This window comes from Athene noctua, chromosome 1 (genome assembly GCF_965140245.1).
Source record: "Athene noctua chromosome 1, bAthNoc1.hap1.1, whole genome shotgun sequence".
Taxonomy (NCBI): Eukaryota; Metazoa; Chordata; class Aves; order Strigiformes; family Strigidae; genus Athene; species Athene noctua.
This window is the reverse complement of record NC_134037.1, coordinates 50,653,659-50,679,525: the sequence shown is the minus strand read 5'-3', so window position 1 is coordinate 50,679,525 and position 25,867 is coordinate 50,653,659. Positions and strand designations below refer to the sequence as shown.

The window sequence follows — 25,867 nt, the reverse complement described above, 5'->3', positions numbered from 1 at the left end:
GCTTTTGTCCTAAACATTGTAGATGGGCCAGCAATGTAGGTTTATGATGTTCTGTTGTGTGGCATAACTTTATCGTCCATTAAATAATGGTTATAAATCCTCTACTGCAGTTCCTATTGTAATGCAATTATTTGATAATGGATAACTGACTGGTGTAAAGTATGTAGGCAAAAGCATCTATAGCTCTTCAGCAATGTGTTTTTGTGAAAGGACTGATAGAGGAAAGGATTAGGTTATATTAGCAGTATACAGTAAACTGTCAAGATCTTCAACCTCATGCTTTCCCTATGTATAATAAATCTGTCTCACTGTATGCTTAATGTGGATTAAACTGAAGTTTTCAGTGGCTTCAGTGTTAAGATAAGGGAGCCTGGACTACAAATGTTATTTCTTAGTGGCTCTCCTCAAAGACAGATGTTCTCAGAGGGCTGCTGGTTAAACCTGCAAATCTCTATCAAGATCCGATTCTTTCCCTCCCCCCTCTCCTCCTTTCTTTTAAAGAAGAAGCAGCTGAGTGCTCATCCTTCACCTTGGTTTTGGACGACTTTTTAAAGTAATTTGTAGATTACCATTCTTTTTGTTACTGAGAGGCTGATTGTTCGGGGTTTGAGACTGAAGCAAGAATCCTTCCCTTGCTTCTAGACCATGGTAACTAACCTCCTGTCCATGGGCCATGGCCTTGGTGCCCTTTTTGCTGGAGTGCTTGGTGAGGAGGAGCTGGTTTGCATTAACTCTTTGGGGGTCAACAGACCATTCCTTGTTTCGGATACTCTGTAGTCCCTCTCCTCTGTTTTGATAATTGGATAGATAGATGCACGCCACATGACAGTGTGCACACATTTGATTTTGGTCAGGTATGTAACCAGCAAGCAAGTATCCATCCAGTTATATGATGGGATGTGTGCATGTACCTCAGGCCGGCCATTTGGTAAGAATGGATGTGCTGATCACATGAATTTTCACTCATGCAGTGGAGAACTGACTGTGGTCACAGTCTAAGACCAGCATCCTTGCTCTGACATAAGGTCTGGGCACCACAGCTCCCAATCATTCATTGTTTTATGTATTTTTATCATGCTCTTGTGTATTTATCTTTTCTCTAATGTAAGGCATAAGGTATTTTCATAGGTTGTTTTATATGAAAACTATGGTTTAAGCCTTTTATAATCACTTCTAGTCTATTTTTGAACCTTTGTTTCCTGCATCTGGGGTAGCTCCTGGGAAGACTGTCAGTCACCCATCCCTGCAGATGCTTGTTGTCTTAGTGAAACCACAGAGTTCATCTCTGTATTTCCTTCGCTGTATGTACTTAAGTAAGGCATCTGCTTTTTTGACTATGGCTGTATATTCATCGATACCTTCACCGACTTTCTCAGGTCCCTTGGGAACTGGTGCACTTAGTGTTGCAACAAGTTACTTAAGAGGCTTTGTGTTTTCTGTCTAGATTGTGTGTAGGTATCTTTATTTTTCTTCCAGGAGTTGTAATGTCAGTACTCCATGATGAAGCACGCTTTCCCATATCTGCACTGCATGCTAAACTTTTTTCTTATCTCTGGTCACTGGAACATCCTCTCCTGATGATTAGATAACAGCTCTCAGCCCAGCTCATTCAGCTTCTGTAAGAGCATGCTCTGTTACATGTGTAGAGAGAACATGCTGTAAGTCAGTGAGCGCTGCTTGAGGCCCTCAGTGCATAGTTCACCATACTTTTGAATTTTTAACCAGTTATTGCGGAATCATCCATCCTAAACTCAGGCCAGGTGAAAGCTCCAGGCAGATAACTTTCCATAGTACTTAGTAGTCACACATGTAAACAAAAAAAAAAAAAAAAAAAAAAAAAGTTATGTTTAATCTACTTGCACAGAGTTTGAATTGGAAATGCCTGTCTGTGTGTCTATCTAGACAGACTTGTAGATATATTTCTGACACTTCAGGAAAACATAATCTTTGATAAGGTATGCTTTACATTTCAAATTCATTTTGTTCAAGCAGACTCTCCACCTGGTGTAATGTGCTGCCTTGTCCATTCCCCTGGCTGTTTTGGGAACTGGAGGGAGCAGTTTGGTGAGACAGGTAGAGCCAGACTAAACAGTTGTTGCCATGGAAAGGAAAGATGTCCCATCTATCTTCTCATGCTCCTGGGTTACCTAACACTGTCCCCTCCTGTTGAGCCAGTCAGCATCTTCACTCATCTGACCCTATGATTAGCTAATTGTACTTGCTAATCTGTCATGTGGTGAAAAAAACCCTGTAAAATAGAAAGAGACTAGTTTTCTTCTAGGTTAGCTAATTTAATCGGCTTTACTAGTCACTTGGGCAAATGCCAAACGAAGCATGAAGGTGGAGACATGCTGATGGAGGAGGAGAGAAAAATGGAAGGGTGCAGTTTTGCTGTAGTCAAGCTTATTTTACAGATTATTGCTAATGAAAAACGTTGTTGCTCTTTAGCATCTCTGCTGCTGCCTTGTGCGTGCTGGCTGCCTTGTACGTAGCAGCACTCCTCTGCCTGAGCAGTGAGCTGGTTCAGGCAGCAAGAGAAAGCTTTACTTTTCAGCACAGTAATTTTTTTTGTTTTTCAACTCATTTAACACATTGGACCAGCTCACTACTAGGGTAGATAAGCAAAAGAGAAGCATAAGGCTAGGAGTAATGTGATGAAGGACAAACTCCTCATTGACAATGATTAGGTGTTAGCTCAACTCAGCAGCAAGGCCAGAGTGCTTGACAGGGTGGCAGTGCCAGCTAGTAAGCTGCATGGGCCTGCCTCTCCCTTGTGCTGCCATCGGCATGACCTGGGAATAAATGGTCCCATTCTCTGTAGTCCCATGTTCCCTCCTACCACCCTCCATCAGTTTTCAACCATATTAGTGCCCAGTGAACTGGCTGTGTTGGTCACCAGGTTGTTATTCCTTGGCCCAAAGAAGAGAGGTCTGAGACAATGCTAGACTATCACTTTTAGTCACTGGCCATGACTGGATCAGCTGCAACCAGCCATAAAGATGCATCCTCTTATGTGTGATATCTGTGTTGTTGCAAAGAGGTTTCTTCCTCTCACTGGAAAACTAAGCACATACTCTGTACAATAGTGAATGTACCTGATGTAACGGTCTCTTCCATCTGACTGTGATTGTCTCATTACTGCCTCTTAACTTAGACTAGATATTGGTGTATTTAACCACTTCAGTGAGACAATAGTTTAGAGGTAATTCATCTGCAATATTTGTCTTCTAAGGACTATATAACATCCACTTTAACAAGATGAATGCTCTTGATTTTGTAGTAACAACTTAATGTATCCCTGTAGAATATCAGCCCTCTTGCTTTTTTACTAACTGTTCATTTGGTAGTGGATGAATGAGTTGCAGTGCAGCAATGTCAATCCCTAATGTCACATTATCGTCCTTTTTCTTCACAGAATCCAACTTCTGTTGGAGTCATGGAGACTGCAGTTATTGTGCACATTTACCATTAAAAAAAGTGGTTTTTTCCAACAGTCTGGGGATTCCTTTTCATGAAGTTTTGTTGTTCTTTGATAGAATAGTTTTACTGGGCATCAAAGCAGGTTTTCTCTGTAGAAATTTTGAGTGAGAGTCACTTAGCAGGATTTTTTTCAATGTGAAATCTCTTGAGAAGGACAAAGCTTTGGACCTTAGCGAAAATCAAAATTTAACATGCAGTTGGCTCACTTAGAGAGAGGATACTAAATTGACTGATTGTCTGGAAAGTTTGTATTACAGCAGTATGAAAAGTAGAATTGACTAACCTATTACTTTGCATGCAGAGAAGTTTTCCTTAAACTAAAACAGCAATAAAGAGGTATGAGCTTTATGAATGTACTAGGCCTGGCTATACTCTCTTTATTACATTTAATGGGTTTAAAATAACCTTAGCCATCTCACTGATTCCTCAGTTATTTTATTTTTTTAAACTTACAGTAATTACAGCTCAGGTATGATCTACTTCCATTATTCTGATCAGCTTTTAATATTATAGTATAAGCTAATGTTCTGTTTTATTGACATGAACATTATATTATAGAGTTTCATGAACAGATTTATGCACAGTTTATTTGTTTATACTTAAAAGCAAAGACCCAAACTTTAGTTTTAGGAAAGAGGCAGAGAGTATGCCAAACATATTTTGTAAGGTATAAAAACTTTAATTTCTCATGTCAGTAAGGATTCTGATTTTTCAGTATAGCTAATGTATGATGCTTATAATAGTAAGTTTGGTTGATAGGTTGGGTTGTGGATATAACAAGCTTATTACCTATCTGATCTAGCCTTGCTGTTTTTTCTTTCTACTAGCCCCTAAACCTTTTACAAAACAGTAAAATGTCAATAAAATGTAGTGGAGTTTTTCAGTCCCAACTCCAGGTTGAGTCAATACTAGGACCGTGGTACAGAGTAAAATGAGGCAAATTGTGTTTGAGAGAAGTGGACTTCTATTAGTGAGGTTACATTCTGGAAGGTTGATAGGGAAAATGCAGTTTCATTCTTTGCAAACCCAGAAGTTAACATTTTAGCTAACTGTTTGTAGTTATCCTTTGGTGATGACAAGCTTCTGCAGAACACTTCACAATTTTTTTTTTTGAATTGACAGGGAAATTCCTGATATTGAAGTTTGTTGTGCTCACTGAAATAACATCATTTCTGTTCTGTGAGAAGTTCCGTGCTTAAGGAGGATGGAAAACTTTCCACTTTAAGAAATAGGAACTTTTTTTTCAGAAAGAAAAAAAAAAGTCAAATTAAATAGCAAGTTTTAAAAGGTATTAAAAATACAATTGAGCTTGAAAGCTTAGTGCAGAGTCTTTTGACTCAGTTGTGGCTCCCCATTCCAAGTCTGTAGAAGTGGGGGCTCGTGAACTCCATTGACAAGAATGTGCTGTGCTCAGCGGTGTTGGCTCCATGGCAGTCAGCATGGTAGAAATGCCTCTGCAAACATCTGAGCCTTCCAGTACCCCTTTAGGAAAGCTGGTGAAATGCTAGCCATAGTTCTGTCAGTATTCTGTGTGTATTTTGCTAGAAATTCCTCAAACCCAGTATGTTACCATGTCCTTGAACTAGCAATTTTTTACTGCAACCTATTAATCTGGAGAATTCTTTCTAAGTTCTTAATACTCAGTACATATTTGGTCCTTGCCATATCTGTACCTCTTCTCATCACTGCTGTTGTTCAAGAAAGAGCCTACAGCAATTGTCAGGAAGACAATCCTCAGGTGTTAAAAGGTTTTGTTTCAGGAGGTGAAGAATTTACATTATATGTTTGATCTTGCAGGAATTCTTCAGTGGGTGAAGCTGATAGATAACTTTGAGGCTGAGTACGAGTATGTCACCAATGAAGGAACAGTGTTCACTTTCAAGACAAACCGCCATTCTCCAAATTACCGGTTAATTAACATTGACTTCAGTGACCCAGAGGAATCCAAATGGAAAGTTCTCGTCCCTGAACATGAAAGAGATGTTCTAGGTAAGAGCTCATGTCAAGTAAAAGCCTTTCTATTCTGACTTTTTCAAAGTACTGCAGTAATTAGACAGTCAAGTGTCTTGTACAGACCTTCTTACTTTTTTTTCTGTGTTTAAACTTTGTTTAGGATTTGCAATTAAAAGACTTGCTGGGACTCAAGAGATCCAGAATCCATTTCTCTCTTTCTAATGCCCTGTGTGGCCATCGTGAAGTTGCTTCATCAGTCCTTGTTTTAATTTTGTGTTTGTAGGAAATGAGAGGAAAGTATTTTCCTGCTTCATGTCAGTGTAGTAAACATCTACTAGACAGTCAGGGATTAGAGCAAGAGGGACTTTGTAAACAAAAAGAAGGGAAAGGGGAGACCTGGCAGTAGTGCAGTACACTGTGAACAGAGTTGGTCAGAGTTTCAGACAGGATTTTCTTCTGTCCATTCTTCTTGAAGTCCAACAACACTTGAAAAAAAGCCTCAGGAAAATTGAAGGGCATTGAATTCTCTATGTATAAAAGTGAGTTTGAAACAAATCTTTGGTTTTGATGTAATTAAAGGTGTGGGGTTTTTTAATCCTATCATTTTGGGGAAAGTTCTATTAAAACTTAGAATTAATTTCAGATAATACAGAAAAACCTCCTCTGAGCTGTTTTTTGGGCAGATGCTGTGTCTACAGTTATGTAATCTGTTCTCCATACAGTACAAGATACAATTTATCTGACTAGCATAATTACAATTATTCAGAAAGGCTCTGCTTTTTTAAATTAATCTACCTTTATACAAATTCATTAATGTTTGCTACTTTTCCAATGAAGAGCTGCTTTGTAAAATGAGTAGAATTCTGTGTGTGATTTGATGTGTGTATATATAGTAGCTTCTGTCTTTCCTCACTAAGACAAACCTATTTAATTGCTATTTCGCATTCCTCTTAAGATCTTGCTTTTCAAGACACCTAAAATGAAAAAAAAAATCTTCATTTCTGTCTGCATTTCACAATGTGTCTTGCATGATTTCTGCCACAGTGTAGACAAAGGATGTCCCCAGTGTGACATAAACAGTGATGTCCAGAATTGTAGTGAAGTTGCAAATGATGGGGGTCTAGAATATTGAAAGAATTTTTTGGTGAACACAAAAGTAGCAAATTAGAGCTTGGTGAGAGAGAAATCTTTTTCTTAAGATTGTGAACTCTTTGAATCAGGAACTAGCTGCATCTTAAATGAAGTATCTTTCATGTCTTAAGCAGAGAATAAATAGGTATAAGTGAAAAATTGCTTCCAAGTCTAATTCCTGATTGTCTTCCTCCTTGGAAGTCCGGACAGTCTGTGAAGCCGTGCTTCAGTTATGAGGAACAACAGTTTATAAAGTGGAACCGAGTAAAAGAATTAGCTTAGAGATAGATGGTGAGTGTACAAATAGAATGGGATAGAAACATGTAGTTGACATGAAATGTGGTTACCATATGTGGATTTACCTAAGATTTGGTCTAAGCAGCCAAAGGAGCTTTGACCAGTGGCTGTATAGGCACTGACTATATATTCCTTCCCAGTAAGATAAAGACCACATCTGCTCTTCACTACACTGTGGCATTTAGCTCAGCTCCATTTTGCTTTCATTCTAAAGGCAAAGTTGTGCTGAGTTCATGTTTGTGCACACACAATAAGGAAGTTAATGCATGTAACACTTCCTTTAATGGCATATACATGACCAGCCTCGACTATACAAACATAAGAAGAACTGCATTTAGAAAACTGAAAGTTCAGATAAATGGGTCTGCTGAGAGCACTGGCCTTCAGACTGTAAACACAACAGACATTCATAAACACTTGAAGGCAAACATAATCTGTCATATAGAACCATCAGAGTGACTCTAAGGAGTCTGCTGTGTGTCATTAAGCTTCTACTGTATTTGAATGTAAAGTCAGAGTTGGCAGTCATATGTCCATGTCTCTCTAGCTTTTTGGAATGGTATGTAAAGGAATTAGATTAAATTAACGAATCAAAGTGTCTCCATAAGAAAATGAGTTATAAGTAGATCTTAGCACTACAATAAAGTAAGTTTGAATTGTTCTGTTGCTTCTTTGTGGCAGACACTTGCAAGTTAGTGTTGTATCCTCAGCACCAAGATAAAGGAGTTTTCTCATGTTTGGGAGGTTGTAGCCCTGAATAAATAAAAAAACCACTCCTTGACTTGATAAAGTCAGCAAGCAAGCCAGTCTCTATGTCATGTTGTTTTAATAATTTCAAGATTTTATTTAGAAAGGCATAATTATAGCAGAAGGCAGTTAATAATTCATTGTCTTGAAAACCTTGCAGTCAAGTGAATTGATTTTGTGTGATCCAGAGATGACAATGTAATGAAAAGCCTTCTGCAAAAGCTAGGACAGCAGTGGTTCAATGGGTAGATGAGTATTGCTGCTGGTCCAATTTTACATATGTGTGAGAGTGACTCTTTACCAAGATTTAATTAGCTGTATTAGAATTTCTTTATAAACATTATAGTTAGTGATGCTCTAGGTCACGAATATGTTTTACTGGGATATATAGATATCTCAAAACTCTCTCTGGTGTGATCTTCCTCGTAGCCGTACGCTTCTTCATATCTGTGTGTTAACTTAGATTCAGTCTCATATAAGATGCACTTGCACATATAGAAATAGATTTATTTATGAATAATAAATTTGGGATTAAGAATTACAAAGCTCTGCCAGTGTCCATCAACGCCAAAAAGTCCACAAAGTATCATAACACATTCCTAGGGAAGATGCTATAGCTAATATAATCTAACCAAGAAATAAACGCACATGCCTACAAGGTGTTGTGAATGTTATTTGGTTTCTTCAACATATTGAATGTTAATATTAAATAACTAGATTATTACTGGCTTTGACCTGTTTGTTTTCAGAACTATTTATAAATAAGCTGATTTGGGAGATACAGGAAAGAAACCAAACATATTCCTGCAATGAGGTTGTACACACACCTTATTTTACAACTCTTAGCAGGGATGTCATACAGAGTTGAGGTAAATTTAGATATCTACTATATGAGCTGGGGGGAAGAAAGAAATGACAGCTATTTTAAAATTAAATTTAAGGGGGCCTCACAACATACTGGAGTATGATGAGATTCATTTTCTCTCCTTTAGAGTTTGTTTATAAAGTGTTACTTTTAACTTTCAGGGAGTCTAAAAAAGAACCACAAGAGAGGTTCACATTTAATGTTGAACTAGTGCTTTAAATGACCACATAGCTGCAACTAAGTGTGCTGTTAGTTAGAGGGTGGTTATGAAACAGTAAATGCAGACTGATCATTACAGACATGCGACGCTAGTTCTAAGGCATAGGATAAACCTGCTGTCTTTAAAAGGTTAAACAATTAACTTTGAGAACTGTGACCCCCCCATGAAAGTGCCCAATACTGGTAGAGCAGGGCAACTTGAGAGTGGCAGTTATATCTAGCTCTGTACTTGTGACAATGAAAAGAAAAACAGATTTCCTGAGTAAGGAGGGCTGAGAAATAAGACATGTTCCTGTCTTATCCATGTCATAGATGAGGTGGGTGATCTTGAACAGTTCCTTGCATCTCAGTTGGCCATTTAACAAGCAGGGCCAAAGCTAGCAATGCTCCTATACCTTGTACACATCTGCACACCTAATCTCAATGCATGTAAAATGCTTCCTTTCCCTCAGCTAGAATGTGCACTCCAAGTGAAAAAACAGTATTCTTCTTCATACATTTAACATGCTAGCTAATTCATAAATGCTTAAGAGTTTGGGGAGAGGAGTCACAGCAACTGAAATGTATCTTCTGGCACTGTAGTGAAACAGGGAAGGAAAGTCTGGAATGAGTACCATGAAATTGTTGATTCTGAATGACAAGAATGTGCATGGATGTGAGTAATCCCTCATGTTCATCTTAGCTGCCAGGAAGCTTGTGCGCTCTATTACCCTGTCGTGCTTTTCACAGTACCCATAGCCCTACACACTTGGGAGTTTTGCTGAGAAGCAGGTGCGTGAAAGTTTGTGTGACTGTTCAGAGGAGCAATCATGTGGCCTTCTGTGTATAGCCCAGAGGAAGCACCCTGCGGAGTCAGCTAGTGCAGAAGTGTGGCAGAGAGGAGGAAATTGGCTGCAATGCAAATGCCCAGATTGATAAGCTTCTACTGTGAAATGTGGAAAAAAAAAAAAAGCCCAAAGCAAAACAAAACCCAAACCAATTGGAATGTGGCTTAGCTAGAGTGTTACCCAGCAACAAAAAGCACCCCCTATGATCTGGCCAGATACAGTCCCTCAGTCACTGGGGACACGGGGAGAGCACGTGGTCCAGATGCATGTCCCTGACAGGAAATTTTATTCTGCTCCCCTGGTAGAGCTTTTGTGGTTCTTTTTAACTCTGTTTACCATGGAAAACCTGCATCAGTCACAGGTGACTAAAGCCTGTGGGTTAAATAAGGAAAATCCTGATGTTTGCAGCTTCAGAAGAACTTTGCCTCCCCCCCCCCGCCACTCTGTCTCTTGTGTGTCTCATTCTGAGAGGATGTGGGGTATAAAATCCTTGTCATGTTGAAATTAGTTGCAGCTTTTCCATTAACTTAAACATAGAGGCTGTCACTGAGGTTGGTGTCTCAGAGAGAAGACATATGCTTTATGTTGTGAGAGCCTATCAACGTTTACTCACGTTTCAAATTGATTCATGTTTTATTCTGCAAATTGCCCATGCTTTGCTTGCAAGTCTACCCATAAGTTGCCCTAGAGTGGTGATTACAGGTAATTTTAATTGAGATCAGCATGGATACCTGTTAATCTGCAGAGACACTGAAGTTTATTGTCACTGTCTGTAATGACCAAAGAAACCAGAATGACCTTCCAGGTTTATTTTCCAGCTAAAGCTTTGACAATCCATTGAAATATACTAATTATTTGTTGAGTAGACACACAAACACATTGTATAGCAAGTAATGCAGCAGTTTCTGCTGAAGACTTATGGCTATCTAGCTCTTCTAGCTTGGCATGTTCTTCCCCATCAATGTTTCAGCCTGAATCTGTCAAAGCATGTTTGTACAGTTGCACCCTTAACATGCTGTAGCTACTGCTGCAGAAATGAAAGGTCAGAACTGTTACAAGTAATTAAGGTTAGCAGCACAGATGTTTGTGAGGATTCAACCTTTTTTTTCCTGAAACTATTTGAAAAGTTGTTCATAGCGACATTGCAGGTGCCAACCTAATGGCATGCCTTTGCTACTAATGAAAGCTGTCAAAATAAAAGAGTTTTTGGAAAGTGGTAGCATATGAATTTCTGAAAGGTTGAACTAGAACTTCTAGAGATGGTTGAGCCCAGTTTTCTAGGCCATGTTAAGAAGTATAATTCCTCTAGCCCAAATTTAGCTATTGAAGGATTGTGTGTAACCTATTGTAGTCATCAGGGTGGTCACTGTCATCTTCAGAGAGAAATGGGCAATGCCAAGGATAATTGTTCACACCTGCTTTCAGTACCTGCGAGTGCCTCTCTCTGATGCCTGAGCCAAGAGGCTCAGGTTGGAAAAGGCAACTTCTACTTGTTTATTGTTTAGTAAAATAAATCCTTTGCCTGATGGGTATTATAAGTATGCTGAAGAACAGTTGATAAATTTAGGCGTAGCTGCAAGAATAATTGCTCTGTTCATTGGTATTAGCTGAAAATAAACTGACCCTATCCATTGGAGATGTCTCAGATTGTTAGCTTTTTTTAAAAAACACTTGTGTGAGTGAAACTGTTCAGCAAGCAATTCACAGCATCCTAGAACAAGGTAACCCGTATAATTGCTTGAGCTGCATTCTAAAGGTGCTTGTTTCTGCCCATTGTCTATAAAGGGAGCCTACAACAGTGGTGTCAGGCTTAGCTTTTGGACATATGAAGTTTGCAAGCACATAATCTTAAAAACTTCCAGGAAATACAGACGCATGCAGGATGCGTTCTGCAAAGCATGAGCAAAACCAAGGAGGCTGTGACTGCTAATGCAACAAACTCAACAGTTATCTGCCGTTCTTAGTGCTGAGGGTGGGAGTAACAGAGGCTCAGCTTGTAGCTTGCAGTCAAAAAATAGCTCTTGTTAATAATTCAGCATTGTCTTAGCTTGCTATGTATATAGGTGTTGGTTGTTAGTGTCTTTTTTTTTTTTTCTGCTCTTTCAAGTCTGCTTCAATGTTTTGCTCTGGTTTGATTTTTGCATTTCTTTGTAGTTTCCATTAAGTTTCAGTGACAGTTAGCAATGCACCAAAACTGGTTATAATACAGGTATTACACACAGAAACTGTGTTCCTAAATCTCATGGAATGTTGTAAAAACATTTTACGTTATCTTCTCAGCTGTAATCTTCACCTTGCTGAGAGAATGTAATTTGTAAACCAAAAAGGTGATAGAGAGTTAATATTGCTGCTTTGTAGTCAAGTTCTTCAGTACATAAGCCAACAGCCTTACCCCTGGGCAATTGAATCTTTTTAATAAAAGAGTAATATCTCTTCATAATATGTAAGTTGAAGTAATAATGTACTCTGACTTTTAATGAAAACATCCATTAAACTGCAGTGCTTTATCAAATTATTAGTGAGGAATTAAAGATCATCACAATTAAATTTTAGAATAAAGATGGCTTAAGCGGTATTTTTACTGAAGCAAAACTACATATTATTTGAGGTTGATCTGAGAGTGTCTGTAATTCATTTAGTGAAGCGTTAAGTGCCAGAAAATGTCAAGAGTAAAACTGGGCATTTTAGTTACAGGTGTTACTAAGAATATTAGTAGAATTCATGGGAATCTCATACCTGTTACGGAGCAGTTAATTCTGCAGAAAAAAATTGTGTGTTACTGTAAGAATGCTACTTTTTAAATTTATATTTTGTGTTGTTAAACCAGTTTTACATGGGAATGTTGGCAGATTTGTGCAGTAACAATGTAATAAATATTTTAAATTACTGCATGTTCTCCTTGTTGATATAGCCAAGGATGATTCTATATTTCAAAATATCTAGTTTGATATAACAGTTAAGCTTACGAAGTTTATTCTGTTCTCCAGCCTCACTTAAGAAGTGTCACTCCAGAGCTAAAATTACACATCAATTACTGATTTATAAACAGTGTTATGTTGTGCTGCATCTTATTATTTCGGGTCATGGCTTCATGGTTGAAATTTCAATTAGTGTTGTGCTCTGGAGCTGTGATTAGAAAATTCCCAGATTTAGGCTAGAAGCTCATGAGGAATTTAGAAAGTCTGGGGGTAAAAAAAAAATCAGTGATGGTCTTTAGGAAGAGGAGAGTAGTAAAGCTTTATTTTGGTGTTTATGTAACATAAATTCATATGGCTAGAAAGTCAGACTAGTGTTAAATTTCACTGGTCCTTTAGAAGAAGCTAAAAGGAAAGTAGACTCTGTTGAGCTATTAGGATTTGAAGGTCTTTGAGCTCTAGGGGGTCATGACAGACCTGAGTTGTATATGAAAGCAGAGACTGTTAAAGAAGCTAATTGTTACAGAATAATGAGTTTTGACCTTCAATTCAGAAAGAGCTTGTTACCCTTAAAAGAGGGGCCACATACAACTTTGAACTTTTGTTCTGGAACCTGAATGTGCAAAGATACATTTATAAGACTGTCATCAGTACAACTCTTGTGTGTTCAAGTTATTTGGTTTTATAGAACTTCAGGGAAACTGAAAAAACTGTTAAAATGTGAATAACATAAAATAATGTAAAGCTGAAATTCAGTCAATTTTGCCTTGCTTTTATTTTGTTTTCAATATTTTTTCCTGATGGTGCTATTTTAAACTCCCCATCTCACAGTGCTGCATTGACATTACACTATGCCCCAGTCAGTCCTACCTGATTTTTCTTGCTTTTTGATTCCATCTTTTCATTTTTTGCATCCAGCAGATAAAAGAAGGCATTGTCGAATGCTGGTACCTTGCCCATGATTTAGGTTTCCAGTCTGACTTGTCAGGGGAGAAGTGGCACATGCATTAGGTGGAAGAGGACAAGAATCACCACCTTACCTAGTCCTAAAAAAAAAAAACCAAACCCCAAAAAACCCAAAAAAAACCCCAACCCAAACCCCATGGACTCTCATTCCCTCCTTTCAGATATTTTTCTCTTGATTTTTAACCTTGTTTGTATTTTGTCTTGTTTGCATTTGATTTGTGAATGAAGGAGAAGTTAAAATACTTTTTTGCAAAGTAGGGTAACTGGTTTCTTAAATGACAGAAATACTAAGAGAGATGAAGATTTTTCAGTCTTTCTCCTGTCTGCATGAGTAAATATATAGAATTGTCACTAAAGATCTAGAGCCAGTGGCACAGGAGACAGGAGAGAATATATTACATGGTATGGTCTGGGTGAACTGGAGCCCTGAAGAGTTTCTACACTTCACAGAATGAAAAGATGAGGACTGAAGTGAGATCGTCAGTAAAACTGCAGGGATTTTTATAGAAATTGCCAGCTCAGACCCTTTTTTTTTTTATCAGTTTGGATTTTCTAAGGCCCAATTAAAAAAATCAGCATTCCATGAAAAAGTTAATGTATCTCTGGTAATTATTCTGGGGAACAAACTCAGAATGTGAAAGGTTATGTGAAACAGAAGTTCTCGTTCCTGCACAGCTGCACAGCTGAGGTCGGCAGCTCAGCGGGAGCCCAGGGCTGCCAGGAGAGGCATAAACGAAATGAAGCTCTGTGGAGCACTTTGTTCCTGGGTCCTTTTGCCAGACTGAGTTCACTCTGCTGCATCCTGTTCCTACTACCTTACAGTCTCAAGGATGTTATTTAACTAAATTATCTTCTTGGATAGACATGAGGTTTTTTAAAATGGCATGTTGAGGATATCACTTCAAAATAGGCCTTTTCTTAACACCCTGTAGAACGTATGAGAACAGCCTCCTGAACCCTCTAGGCAATAAAACCAAGACTGATAGTAATTTCTAGGTTCTATACTTTAATGTGCAATACAGGATAACATGTCTTTTTGTTCTTACTAGTTTAGCTTGAGTCTAAATCGTAATGTTTGTTTCAATTTTGACACCAAGCTGTGTGGTGCAGTTGACATGCTGGAGGGAAAGGATGCCATTCAGAGGGACCTTGTCTGGCTTGAGAGGTGGGCCTATGCAAACCTCATGAAGCTCAACAAAGCCAAGTGCAACGTCCTGCACATGGGTTGAGCCAGTCCCATGCATAAATACAGGCTGGACAATGAGTGCGTTGAAAGCAGCCCTGCGGAGAAGGACTTGAGGGTATTAGTGGATGGAAAACTGACTATGAGCCAGCAATGTGTGCTCACAGTACAGAAAGTCAACTGTGTCCTGGGCTGTATCAAGAGAAGTGTGCCCAGCAGGTCGAGGGAGGTGATTTTCCCTCTCTACTCTGCTCTCGTGAGACCACACCTAGAGTCCTGTGTCCAGCTCTGGGGACCCCAGATTAAGAAGGACGTGGATCTGTTGGAGCAGGTCCAGAGGAGGCCATGAAGATGATCAGGGGGCTGGAGCACCTCGCTTATGAGGACAGGCTGAGAGAGCTGAGGTTGTTCAGCCTGGAGAAGAAAAGGCTCTGGGGAGACCTTATAGCGGCCTCCCAGTACCTAAAGGGAGGGACTCTTGATCAGGGGTGTAGGGATAGGAAGAGGGGTAATGGCTTTAAACTGACATAGGGTAGATTTAGATTAGATCTAAGGAAGAAATTCTTCCTTATGAGGGTGGTGAGGCACTGGAAGAGGTTACCCATAGAAGCTGTGGCTGCCCCCTCCCTGGCAGTGTTCAAGGCCAGGTTGGACGGGGCTTTGAGCAACCCGATCTAGTGCAAGGTGTCCCTGCCCATGGCAGGGGGGTTGGAACTAGATGATCTTTAAGATCCCTTCCAACCCAAACCATTCTATGATTCTGTGATTTTAATGCATTTCTGTAAGTATTTCTGGCAATGATTAATATTTTGCTTGGGTTCTCCATTGAAATATGTGATATAGAGCAGAATTGATCTAAAAGCACCCCAAATACCTAAGCATATTGGCTAAGCAATTCTTTATTCCTTTGTCTGCGTAATTTAGCATCAAGTGGCATGATTAGTGCTTTTCCAAAGAATGTCAGCCTTTACTCTTGCGCTCACTTTTTTTTATTTCATAAGACAGATGACTTCTGAAGATTTAAGAGTTAAATTACATGCTTGTTAGAAATCTGGGTGCATGTATTTAGGTATGCTAAAGAATTTTAGAATCAAGTTATATCTGGTTGTTTTCTTTCTTTCTTTCTTTCTTTTTTTTTTTAAACTATTTTCTGTGGCTTTGTTTTTCTCTTCCACACTCTGCAGAATGGGTTGCTTGTGTGAGGTCCAACTTTCTGGTTTTGTGCTATCTGCATGATGTGAAGAATATCCTGCAACTTCATGACCTAGCTACTGGTGCACATCTCAAGACCTTCCCCCTAGAGGTTGGCAGTATTGTGGGATATAGTGGCCAAAAGAAGGACACTGAAATATTCTATCAGTTTACTTCCTTTTTATCTCCAGGTAAGATTGATTTTTTTCCCCTTAGTTTTGTTCCTTTTCCTTGGAACAGTATCTTTCTTGTTTTCTGTTGTTTAGTAGTTATTAGGTACCTCTGAGATGCAGAAAAACTGCTTCTCCCCATGTAGTAAGTAGTGGTTGTGCACTTCAATCTGTACCAGTCCTTGATCCGTGATGCCTAAATAATATGCCTACTAATATCTGAGACACCTACATTGAGAAATTACTTGAGACTGTCTTGTACTACACATGAAATTATAGCATTCTAACAGCTCCTGCTTCATATAGCAGGATAAAAGTTTACAAATTCCGTTGAAGACAGTTATTAATGTATCATGTGATTTTCATTACAATTTTGAAGAACATTAATAAAAGTCGCAAAAATGTCTTCTCTGACAACTTTGTGGATTCACTTGTGCGTAGCCTCATTAGAGCACCCTTGCTATCTGTTCTTACAACATTTGGTGTTCTTGGATTGCGGTAGAAACCCTCTTTGTACAATCCTGCAAAGCCAGAGCTGTCCAAAGCATTATGTAGTATGTGTGTGGCACCAATAAGTATTTCAGGATTTTGAATAGGAAGGGAGTTTCTACGGAATAGTCAAGCTAGTATATGACATGAAAATGTATTTGCTGTTTGTTTTTGTTTGTGGTGTTTGTTTTTTTTTCTCTCTTGATGGCCCAAACAATCAATAGCTAATACAGGACAGGATTCAAATATGGAGAGGGGACACAGCCTCCAGAATCTTTATCTGCTTCCAGGGTATTGTGAGTGATCACTAATCAGAAGATGATCAGAAATGTTCTTGTAGCATCTGATGTATATTTTTGTTGTGCTTCGGTTAGAGTACAGCCACATTGCAAAATGGCTGTATAATTGTTTTGATAGGTTTGCTGGTTTTGCTAGAAAGGACTGTGTCAAATTATCAAAATTATGTTTCAAACTTAGCAGATAAGAATTGTGATGAATTTCCTATTATTATTATTATCATATTTCCTACTATTATCTTACTGTTTACATAGCCAGAAATAAGATATATTATGTTAGAGGTAAATGCAAGAGTGTCCTCAAGCTCTTCTCCAGTTGCAATGGCTGCAATGATCTGAATGTTGTTTAAAACTTTGTGTAAAAGAGGACATAATGCCATAGAACAAATTCAGGCTGACCACACGCCTCATCCAGTTGCACTCTTGAAAGGGTATGTTAAGCAAAATCTAAAAAGGGGTGAATTTGCAACATGTAACATGCTCATTTTCCTAGGCTAAGAGCAAAAGCTAAACCAGTGATACTTCAGTATCAGTCCAAGTAAACATCCAAGAACCTCCATAGAGAAGGTCAGACATGGCATCAACAACTGCAATTCTTTGCTGTCCCAATGTAATGAAAGTAACTTTTGCAAATGATTTCTGCCGACAACAGGTTCCACATTTTAAATTAAGTCTTTAATAATTGGCCAAACACAGGAGGAATATGTGCTGCTTCTCTATAATTAGTACTTGATTTAATAGTGCACAGAGGAAACCAAATATTCACTCTTTTATTGTTGTTGAGCAATAAGGCTTGAGCAAATGCTTCACTCTAACTTGATGGTTCAGATAGTTCATTTGCTCACATCCCACCTCATAGGGCCAGAAGTTGCCAGTCTTATAAGCATGTACCATTCATCTCAGCTGAGCCAGTAGAGTCTCTGCAGCTGCTAAACATGTGGAGGGGAAGAGCCCGAAGATCATCTTCAGCCTGTGGCTTGCCAGCCAGAAATGGCTGTTCTCACTGCTTGCAGGTTCCTGAGGCAGATTTTTTTTCTCCTTTTTTTCTCCTTTTTTCCTCCTTTTTTTCCTCCTTTTTTTCCTCCTTTTTTTTCCTCCTTTTTTTTCCTCCTTTTTTTTCCTCCTTTTTTTTCCTCCTTTTTTTCCTCCTTTTTTTCCTCCTTTTTTTCCTCCTTTTTTTCCTCCTTTTTTTCCTCCTTTTTTTCCTCCTTTTTTTCCTCCTTTTTTTCTCCTTTTTTTCTCCTTTTTTTCCTCCTTTTTTTCCTCCTTTTTTTCCTCCTTTTTTTCCTCCTTTTTTTCCTCCTTTTTTTCCTCCTTTTTTTCCTCCTTTTTTTCCTCCTTTTTTTCCTCCTTTTTTTCCTCCTTTTTTTCCTCCTTTTTTTCCTCCTTTTTTTCCTCCTTTTTTTCCTCCTTTTTTTCCTCCTTTTTTTCCTCCTTTTTTTCCTCCTTTTTTTCCTCCTTTTTTTCCTCCTTTTTTCCTCCTTTTTTTCCTCCTTTTTTCCTCCTTTTTTCCTCCTTTTTTCCTCCTTTTTTCCTCCTTTTTTCCTCCTTTTTTCCTCCTTTTTTCCTCCTTTTTTCCTCCTTTTTTCCTCCTTTTTTCCTCCTTTTTTCCTCCTTTTTTCCTCCTTTTTTCCTCCTTTTTTCCTCCTTTTTTCCTCCTTTTTTCCTCCTTTTTTCCTCCTTTTTTCCTCCTTTTTTCCTCCTTTTTTCCTCCTTTTTTCCTCCTTTTTTCCTCCTTTTTTCCTCCTTTTTTCCTCCTTTTTTCCTCCTTTTTTCCTCCTTTTTTCCTCCTTTTTTCCTCCTTTTTTCCTCCTTTTTTCCTCCTTTTTTCCTCCTTTTTTCCTCCTTTTTTCCTCCCTTTTTTCCTCCTTTTTTTCCTCCTTTTTTCCTCCTTTTTTCCTCCTTTTTTCCTCCTTTTTTCCTCCTTTTTTTCTCTTTTTTTCTCCTTTTTTTCTCCTTTTTTCCCTTTTTTCCCTTTTTTCTCTTTTTTCTCTTTTTTCTCTTTTTTTCTCTTTTTTTCTCTTTTTTTCTCTTTTTTTCTCTTTTTTTCTCTTTTTTTTCTCTTTTTTTTCTCTTTTTTTTCTCTTTTTTCTCCTTTTTGTCTCCTTTTTGTCTCCTTTTTTTTCTCCTTTTTTTCTCCTTTTTTTTTCTCCTTTTTTTTTCTCCTTTTTTTTTCTCCTTTTTTTTTCTCCTTTTTTTTTCTCCTTTTTTTTTCTCCTTTTTTTTTCTCCTTTTTTTTTCTCCTTTTTTTTTCTCTTTTTTTTCTCCTTTTTTTTCTCCTTTTTTTTCTCCTTTTTTTTTCTCCTTTTTTTTTCTCTTTTTTTTCTCCTTTTTTTTCTCCTTTTTTTTCTCCTTTTTTTTTCTCCTTTTTTTTTCTCCTTTTTTTTTCTCCTTTTTTTTTCTCCTTTTTTTTTCTCCTTTTTTTTTCTCCTTTTTTTTTCTCCTTTTTTTTTCTCCTTTTTTTTTCTCCTTTTTTTTTCTCCTTTTTTTTCTCCTTTTTTTTTCTCCTTTTTTTTTCTCCTTTTTTTTTCTCCTTTTTTTTTCTCCTTTTTTTTTCTCCTTTTTTTTTCTCCTTTTTTTTTCTCCTTTTTTTTTCTCCTTTTTTTTCTCCTTTTTTTTTCTCCTTTTTTTTCTCCTTTTTTTTTCTCCTTTTTTTTTCTCCTTTTTTTTTCTCTTTTTTTTTCTCTTTTTTTTCTCCTTTTTTTTTCTCCTTTTTTTTCTCCTTTTTTTTTCTCCTTTTTTTTTCTCCTTTTTTTTTCTCCTTTTTTTTTCTCCTTTTTTTTTCTCCTTTTTTTTTCTCTTTTTTTTTCTCTTTTTTTTTCTCTTTTTTTTTCTCCTTTTTTTTTCCCTTTTTTTTTCTCCTTTTTTTTCTCCTTTTTTTTTCTCCTTTTTTTTTCTCCTTTTTTTTTCTCCTTTTTTTTCCTCCTTTTTTTTTCTCCTTTTTTTTTCTCCTTTTCATCCATGTGCTTAGCATCTGCAGAGAGTTTGCCATGGCATAGTTCTGTTAACAGGGGCAGATCAACCTGGAATCTATAAGAAAGAGGAAGGGAAGAAATGGAGGTAGACTGTGTAGGAATAAGGAAAAGGTAAGAAAAGCAGACCAGAGAGGTAATTTTTAGGTAGGTGTGTGGATCTTTTAATTTGCATGCAACCTCCATTCGCCCTATCAGTGGAATACCCAGACAAAAGGTATGGGCCTGGTTCTTGATTAACCGAGGTCTTCCTACTTTACTATTACAAAGTATATTTTATTATTTTATATTTTAAAATTTATTTTATTAGAATATTATTAGAAATCAATATAATCTGCACTTGTATTAAATTGCACTCTTTTTTCTAATTAGAAACAAATCAACATACTGGTGTTTATCTACAACAAAAGTAATAGTAAACACATATATGAAATAACGAATAAAGCAGTTCTAAAACCATAGATACTGACACCATAAAAATTATTTTTGCCATTCCCTGAAAAATTTGGTTTGCCCTGCTGTCCACTCCAGTCAGACACTCACACTTAGGTGAGCACTCTAGTGTTTTGCATGTATTTATCACCCAGCAAAGGAGTACAGGCCCCAACATTACAATGTTTTTGGATGTTAAATGTCATGCTGCTAAAAATAGAACAAAAGATGCAATACCAGAGGTTGAATTGAATGTTACTATCATATTAGGTTGATTGACTCCTGAAATGCAGTCTATAACTGGGCTTATACTTCATGATGTGATTTCCTAATATGCAGCTATTCTACCTGCTCTGTGTATCATGTTTGTCGATACATTGTCCAGCTTGGGCAGCTGTACATATGTCAAATGACTGCTCTGCTTGTTACAGCCTGGTGTGCTTTCCTTTGTGCTTTCACATTGCTTTCTGGACTTAATCTTTAAGGGAAACACTACTTTATTGCTTGTTTGTACTTGTCACCCTGCATTAGGCTTGCTGGTGACAAATGAAGGGAAAAAATTTCCAGCAGATTAGAGTAGTCCTACTTTTATTGTTCTGTTAATTCTCCGTTACAGAAAGAGACTTTATCAGTTATTAGAAACGTTGTTTTTCATCAGTGTTCCTCTGCCAATCTGTATCTTTTTGATTTTCTGCAGTCTGTAAAGTGACCTAATGAGGCGTTTCCCTTGTATCAGATAAGTTTCCTCACTATTTCATGTTTCAGTATACTTTTTTTATAGCTATAGCCTCTGTAATAATTACTTCTGGTTTCCTGAAAGTATCTAAAACATACACAATACAGCAGTATTTCAAATAAGTCCTATCCACCTTGGTTAATTTTATTACATTGAGGATCCCTGTAGGAGGCTTTTTGCCTTAACTTTTAATTTTCTTTTCCCTAATACATGTTTAAGATTTTAGAGACCATCTTGTTGTAAAGCAGAAAAAAAGGAGTAAATAACACTGAGGCTAGTTTTATGTATCATATATATCTGTAGCATATCCATGAATATTAGGATTTTGTAATATGTTAACCAGTGTGGAAACACAACAATAGTCACACTGTGTGGTACATGCTCAAATGTTAGTAGGGTTGAAGGGCAGGAGATATGATTTATAGTCTAAATGCAAAATTATTCTTGGCTAATTACACAGCTGTGTAGTGTCTAGGTTGCTAGTCTGTGTGATTGTGCCTCTGCTGCAACCTAGAAGTTTTATACTGCTTATACACATAAATTTTCTCATGTGCACAATCCTTTGGAAATTATAGGTGCAACTCAAGCAAGCGAAGTTGCCTTCAAACCTGCAGGATTGGCATGTAAAATAAATGAGACCAAATTCTGTGCCATTAACATAGGTAACCTGTGCTAGTCTGTCACAATTTTAAGTGGATGCTCAGCTCTTTCTGTTATCTGGGGGGACATTTGCATTCTAATTTCAAAATATTTTATCATAAAGAGAAAAATGTTGACCTGAGTGAAATTCTTGATATATTTATTCTCAGTCTGGTGGCTATAGAGGAGATGTTTTAAAATTGACTTTATACTTCTTTCTTCCAACATTATCATTCTCAATAAATGCTATGTAACTTTCTCAATAAATGCTATGTAACTTTATGAAAACAAATCTCTTTTCCTTTTTATTTAACCCACTTTGGATACCTTGCTTTGTATTGGTGGTGAGAATTATTCTTTCCGTACAGAAAGCCTTTGCAGCCTTCCCAGGTGAAGTGCATATACACGTGTTAAATTGTATATGAACTGAAAGAATGTGTCTAGAGCTAGTTTTTTCACCCTGCTGAGTTACCTTTGCCATTCATTACTCCATCACAGTGCCTAAACTGGCATCGTTTTAATGATGGACATATACTAAACTGACAAACTGGCACTCTATTTTAGGTATTATATATCACTGTGATCTGACCAAAGAGGAACTGGAGCCAAGAGTTTTCCGGGAGGTGACTGTGAAAGGATTTGATCCTTCAGTTTACCAGACAATTCAGGTAATAAACATGAATCCTGCTGTCTTTCTCTGAGCATTTATACAAGACTTTAACAAAATTGCATTTGGCTAAGGTTAAGAGTGCTTTTATTAGCTCCTGGGTTGCAGGTCTGTGAGTGCTCTGAAGGAATTCCACGAAGTCTTGTTAAAGAGACTGGAAGATGCCACTGCAAGTAACCAGGGCAGACTCAATCCTCAGTCATCTTACATTATGAGGCAATACGTTTTCTAATTTCTTCCGATGTTATGGTATTCTTTGTTATTTGTTTTAACATCAAGCTGCTGCTTTTGCACATTTATGTATTTCTTCCACCAGGGCAACTTGGCATGGCTCCCGTAGGCAAGTGTGTGATAGGGCAAGGCTTAAGAGGCAGTGAAGAAATAGAGGAGACTTGAAATAGCAAGTCATCTTCCCAGCACTTCCACAGTATTTCAGGGCCCACTGTGGAAGTGGCAACAATAGATAAAACACTTCTGTCCCCACCACTCTTGTATAAAAACAGTGATGATTTTTGCCACAAGTTCATACTGTGGATATCTATTAAGACATCAAGAAGAAATTGAGAGGAAAGAAGGAAATGCATTGATTCATTTGTAGCAGTCATCAAATATGAAATCTGTCACAGAAATATGAAATCTGTCACAGAAATATGAAGGGTCTTAACCATGTTTATTTGGAAGGAAAGCAGGAAAATATCTAGTGATGTGAACAGAAAAATCATGTTCATTCATGTTGTGTAAGAATTTCCCATTCTGTCCACCTTTCCAAGAACTGCCGTAGTACATTATGTTCATTAATACATCAGTGCAGTTACACTTGGAGCGACTCACTTTGATTTTTGTAAGATCAGGATTAGACCCTTTGCTTGCAGTGCTGGAACAACTAGAACAAGGAACAAAAGATAAAAGCAATTTAAAATACATACATATATGTAATTAACATTTCTAATGTAAACCCCCATGAAGCAATTATTGTACAGGTCTAACAGCTTTTAGTATTAGATGTTTAAATGATTTGGGACAAGGACCCTTCCATTCTATCTGTACACCACCTAGTACCATAGGATCTTGAGTCCATGGGATATTGCTTCAATACTTAATAAATAGTAGGTTAACACTGTATTAATACTGTTTTAACTATTTCCCAAGGTTCTAATGATTCATTGGGACTCCATGAATAAAGAATTAAAAGACAAACATATTTGTTCTGTGTATCATAGTTTCATGAAAAATGGGTGTTGTCAAATATGCCTGCTACCTCTTAGGAGGGTAAGATTGCATGGATGGTTTATAATGTCATCAAATGCTCAGATTTCCTAAGAGGCCTTTTGCCTTGATAAAACAAAGGCCCCTGGATTTAAAAGCTTGCACAAGTGGAGTTAAAATTACAGACATGGATGATCTACAAACTGGTTCTGTGAGACATGAAGACATAGAGAAATGAGTGAGGTCTTTCAGAGCAAGGTCTAGTGCTGTTCAGTAAATTCCTCGGGAATCTAGAGAATAAAATATTTGGTAAATATTTGGAGTCAACAAAGTAAGAAGGACAGCAGGGTACTGATTTATAAAGATGTGAACTGCCTGTTAAATGGTCGCATTATGACAATCTGCATTTCAGTATAGCCAAGTGAGGGTAAGACATCTGGGAACCAGAGAGGTTTATCCCTCTTCAAAATCTGAAATCAGATAGGTTGTCAGCTGGTCTCCTAGAGCTCCCTTTGCAATCCCTGGAAGGCCATAAGCTGCATCTACAGTAACAAGCAGTGTGGTTTAATAATCACAGGAGTGAAATGGTTTGGGCTGATGATCCAATGTCCACTTTGAGAGTTTTACTTTGGACTGGCTGTAGTTCTGTCCTTTGAACAGAATTTCCATTATTGGTTGAAATACTTTTGGTGCACTCCTGGAGTGTATCTGCTACGTGAGTCACATCCAGAAGGAATCCAGTCTGCATACACTGAAACCTGTCTGCTGTGGGAATAGAGAGTGGTGAGGAGACTTGGTTTAGAACCACACTTCTGTTTTGAACTGAAATGCTATTGTAGGTCCACCAAAGGCTCAGGCAGGTATCTCAGTTTAGTAACATGGGGACTCCTTTGGGGGTGCCTGTTCCTCATATGGACGTGAAGGCACATAAGAATTAGCTAAGTTTAAGGTTCATAAAGTTAAGAGAAATTACTCCTATGGAAAGCAGTGTATGCTACAGGTGATATAGAACAGGTTCAGGAAAATACAGGGCTCTTCATAGACTACTGCATTGACATCATTACAGGTATTGTGACAAAAAATTATGCAAAATACACAGTTTTAAGTGGTAAGTAATCTTTCCACTAAACACAGCTTTGGTAAACCCCTGATAAAATACTATGTCCAGTTCAGGACTTTAAGATAGATAGGGAACTTCAAGAGAGAGTTCATAGAAATTTGCTGAAATCAGAGGATCATTTAGATTGGAAAAGACCTTTAAAAGTTATTGAGCCTAAACTGGAAGCCTAACACTGCCAAGTCCACCACTAAACTATGTGTCAGATCCAGGTGATGACATCGGACCGGCCTCCACCAGTGGTGACGCCTTACTGGACCCAAGCAGGGTCAGATACACAAACACCATACATGCACAGATGATCAAAAGGCTTTTATTACCTTGGCATCCCCAACAATTACCTGAGAGAGGTAAACAGCAAGTGGGGAGGTCCAAGGCACCGTGGAGCAATGGCCCATGGCAAGGAACAAGGGCTATGAGTTCATGAAGCTTTTCTGTGAGAGTGCACACGCGCAGTAAATCTAGATACACAATGTCTAGTGTATAGCCTTGCAGGTGGACACATACAGGGAAAGTGCGTGACAGGGAAACCCAGCCTAGGGCAACATAAGCAATGATATGCCACAATGTGAAATAGAAATCTCCTCTGCCTTAACAGAGCATAAAGGGATTTATTATAAAGAATCTTGGAAATAGGTGTAGCGACCTCCATTGCCTATCTCCTCACCATTCTTCCGCACATAACTGTAAACTGTGTCCCTAAGTGCCATATCTACACATCTTTTAAATACCTCCAGGACTGGTGACTCAGCCAAAAGAATAAGGGGTCTAGAAAAACAGTCATATTGTGATACTTGCCATTTACTGAAGAATACTGGAGGTTAGATCATTTGTTTTATATGTAGGATTTTGCATATGTAGAGTAAGAGTGGAATAAAGGATTTTTCTTTCTGTAGACAAAAGGTATAACAAGATCCAGTGTCTAAAGTGGAACTTAAATAAACTTAGCCTGGAAAAGGATGAAATGACCTAGGAAATAAAGTTAAACACAGTGTGACAACATGGCTTGGTGTCTTTAAAAGGAGATTAGATGTTTTTCTTAATCTCTTATTTTTAGTTTTTCTCTAAAAGCATAAAGAAAGTAGTGTATGTGCATGAGGTGGTTGTGAACAGCCCCATCTGTTTGTCTCTGTATCTCCAGACAGAAATAAGTGTGTTGTAGAAGACAGAGAATGTGTTTTTACTACTTTACTCAAATTCATAAAGGGACTTCCATAGGAAAATTTCAGGGCATAGTGGGCTGAAAAAGAGAAGGAAAACAGCATTGTCTTTTGGAAAGAACTTGGAACAATTATGATACTGCCATCAAACTCAGAAGGATAATAATGGAACACAAATACCCATGTAATTAAAAAGGGTTTAGAATGGG

At 37.8% G+C, this 25,867-nt stretch overlaps 1 protein-coding gene across 1 annotated transcript in view; it reads left to right on the top strand.

Moving 5' to 3' along the window:
- Positions 1-25,867, top strand: part of PREP (prolyl endopeptidase) — a 111,607-nt gene that overhangs the window by 49,967 nt on the left and 35,773 nt on the right. The window contains exons 8-10 of the mRNA XM_074923200.1: positions 5,278-5,469; positions 15,768-15,965; positions 22,073-22,176. Coding sequence (XP_074779301.1) covers positions 5,278-5,469; positions 15,768-15,965; positions 22,073-22,176 — 494 coding nt within the window. The remainder of the gene's footprint in view (positions 1-5,277; positions 5,470-15,767; positions 15,966-22,072; positions 22,177-25,867) is intronic.